The sequence below is a fragment of the Herpailurus yagouaroundi genome, unplaced genomic scaffold, assembly GCF_014898765.1.
Source record: "Herpailurus yagouaroundi ecotype Mexico unplaced genomic scaffold, PumYag 66533, whole genome shotgun sequence".
Classification (NCBI taxonomy): domain Eukaryota; kingdom Metazoa; phylum Chordata; class Mammalia; order Carnivora; family Felidae; genus Herpailurus; species Herpailurus yagouaroundi.
The window spans coordinates 11,767-14,832 of NW_024419476.1; the positions used below are offsets into that span (position 1 = coordinate 11,767).

Consider the following 3,066-nt stretch of genomic DNA (forward strand, 5'->3'; position numbering starts at 1 on the left):
CAGGTGATTGCTTGTTTTGTTGTTGTTGTTGTTTTCTTTTCTTTTTTTTTTTTTTTTTTTTTTTACGTATACACCTTGTTCTTCTGTGTCTTCATACCTTTGTACAAGCTCTTCCCTCTACCAGGAATGTGCTTTCTTCTTTGCTTGAAGGAATCAAACTCTTATATTCATCCTTCAAGGCTCAGCTCAAACAGTTTCTCCCTTTCTGTAGCCAACTTGGTCGCTGCTGGCGCCACCAGACCACTTAGTCCCTGTCTCAGGTATCATGCTAAGGACACTAGATGATGATCTGTCTTTAGGTCATCCAGAGCAGAGACCCAGGCAGGCTGGTGTGTGGGGATGAGCAACTCTCCAGAGAGCCTGTCACCCTGGTTTTGCTGCTTGCCTTCCTCTCTGTTGTCTGAGGTCTTCGGAAAAAAGGATCCTGGCTCAAGCTATAGTTCAAGACCAATGTACAGGCTTAAATGATCCAGATGCCTGATCTCCACCTTAACTGAGTGGCTTTCTGCTGGAGCCCGAGCATCTGGCTTCTTCAGAGTTCCTCAGGAATTCATGCATTTATGTGTGTGTGCATATATGTGTGCGTGTATGCAACTATCTATCATCTATTCATCTGTCCATCCATCCATCCATCCATCCGTCCACCCATCCATCATCTGTCTTAGGATCTATCTACCACAAGTTGACAAACTGTGCCCTAGAAAACGGACACCATTTGTGCTATTTATTTTTATTTCCTTCCCCAACACCTAACTTAGTACCTGTCAGGTAACAAAACATTAAAAAAATTTTTTAAATGAATAAGTGTCTGGATGAATGAAAGGCTCTGCCACTTCCTCCCATGCAGACCCTGTCTGTGTTGCCCTCCTCCACCCTGCAGGTGCTCGATCCTAGAGCCCCGCCTCACTCACCCTGGATGACAAGAAGGAACAGAACCGGGAGCAGCCACATGTCCTGCTTGGTTGTCTCCCTGGTGCTCAGCAAATGCCAGCTGCCCTCTGGGGACTGGAACAGAGCTCAGAGTCAAACTGCCTTCTATTTCTCTAAAATATTCGTTTTCGTTTCTCTCATCTACTTTTCTTAATAATTTTTCTTCAGTTACTTCCTAATTTCATTCATCAATTGCAAAGTAGTGCTGTCCGTTGGGAGCTTATGGGTGAAGTGATGTGGTGTCCCCTCTCCTTGCTCTGGCTGCTCAACTCGGCACCCCCTGGAGGGTGACCCTGAGGACCTTCTCTCTGGGGAGAGCTCTGCCCCTCCCCTCCCTAGCACCACCTCCAGTCCGTGCACACCTACTTCCTGTACCTCATCTCCCAGCCCCGCTCCCCACCTCCATTGGTTATTGCCCCCTTTGTACAGCTGTCCACCCTGTTAGCGGCTCAGATGTGCTCCAAATGCCATTTCTTGTCATCTGCACTCCTAAAGTCAATCTGTCCCAACATGTGGCCCGTGGGCCTGGGGCTTCCTCTCCACCTGCCCCCCACCACACTAGTCTTCCATAGACAAAGAGGATGGGGTCTTCTCCCTGCCACCTGCCACCCTCAGATTGCCTTGCAGGGGTCGGGGGCTTGGTGGGGGTTGGGGGGCTCTGGAGCAGCCCAGGGCTTTGCCAGAGGAGTAGGAGAGGGTGTGGCTGGCCAGCCCAGGGTGGGGGTGGGGGGGATGCAGAACAAGAATTCCTGTCCCTGGGGCCCCTGGGTGACTCAGTCGGTTGGGCACCCGACTTTGGCTCACGTCATGATCTCACAGTTTGTGGGTTCGAGCCCTGTATCAGGCTCTCTGCTGATAGCTCAGAGCCCGGAACCTGCTTCGGATTCTGTGTCTCCGTCTCTCTCTGCCCCTCTCCCACTCACCTCTGTCTCTCTCTCTCTCTCTCTCAAAAATAAACATAAAAAATGAAAATTAAAAAAAAAAGAATTCCTGTCCCCTTCAAGGTCCTTCTGGTTGGACTAAGAATCAAATTGACATGAGACAGATTAACAAGAGAAAATCGCATCTAATAGCATACGTGCAGGGAGTCCACACAGACATGGCAGTCAGGCAAAAAGAGGTAAAAATGTCATGGTGAATGAAGGAGAAGGGGGAAGGAGTCTGAGATTTCTAAGGGAAGAAACACAATTCACAGGAAGATGAAACCAGAAAGTAAGTGTTTGGTGCACAGATGTTGGCCCTGCCATGCAGCTGCGTTACTCAGATAACACTTGTCCTTCGTAATAACCCTTATTCTGCAAAGATCCTCCAATTGAGATTCTTTATGTCATTAGTGAGGGACAAAAGTTTCTCTGGAGCCCACAGGGTCTTGAGTGCCTTTACCTCCGAATAATCTTCACATCAAGGTGGCCTACCTGGGGGCCTGTCTTAAGTTCCTATACTTCTGTTTGTGTCCATGTGTGAAGCTGAGCCTTCTTCTGGGATTGGGACCCCAGTGAGCCCTGAATTTATGCAGGGTTGGTGAGTGGGAACATTGGCCTCTCCTCAAATTTTCCCTCCCTCCCTTCCTTTCTCAAGGTCGACTGAGGTGTAATTGGGATAAAATAAACCACATACGCTTAGAGTGAAAAGATTCAAACGTTTTTCTTGTTCTTTTTGCTACTTCTCGAATCTTACATACGGTGCAACTTTGTGGTGCTGTTCAGTTCTATGTGTTTAACACACGGATCATTTCACGGAACCACCACCACAGACATGCAAAGCAATGCTATCACCTCGCAGGACAGGTCTTTCACTCTGACTTCCGTTTCTTTAATGGCAGGCAGTCCAGCTGGTGAGGTTAGGACTTCAAGTGCTGAGGTGGCTTCTGTGGACTGTGGTTCCTGCGTGCGCTGGTTCAGCTTTCTGGAGCCTTGCAGGCGCTCCCAGATGCCCCCATGTGCTCCATCTAGTGGCCAGTCTGTGACTGGCGATGGCCTTCACCAAGTCTCAAACTCCAGTATTCTCCCCAGGGTCTGATCAGGAGCCCACTGGGGCGCGATCCCGGGAGATCAAGCGTCCCTTTCTTCAGCTGTTTTCTCTTCTCCATCCCCCCCCCCCCCCCCACCATTCCCTCCCAGCTTTCAGAACCGCCAC

The 3,066-nt window shown here is 49.5% G+C and overlaps 1 protein-coding gene across 1 annotated transcript in view; it reads right to left on the reverse strand.

Moving 5' to 3' along the window:
* LOC121024635 (CMRF35-like molecule 5) overlaps positions 1-1,217 on the reverse strand; it is a 6,704-nt gene extending 5,487 nt beyond the window's left edge. The window contains exon 1 of the mRNA XM_040466838.1: positions 912-1,217. Coding sequence (XP_040322772.1) covers positions 912-951 — 40 coding nt within the window. The 5' untranslated portion in view covers positions 952-1,217. The remainder of the gene's footprint in view (positions 1-911) is intronic.
* Between the last annotated feature and the right edge of the window lie 1,849 nt (positions 1,218-3,066).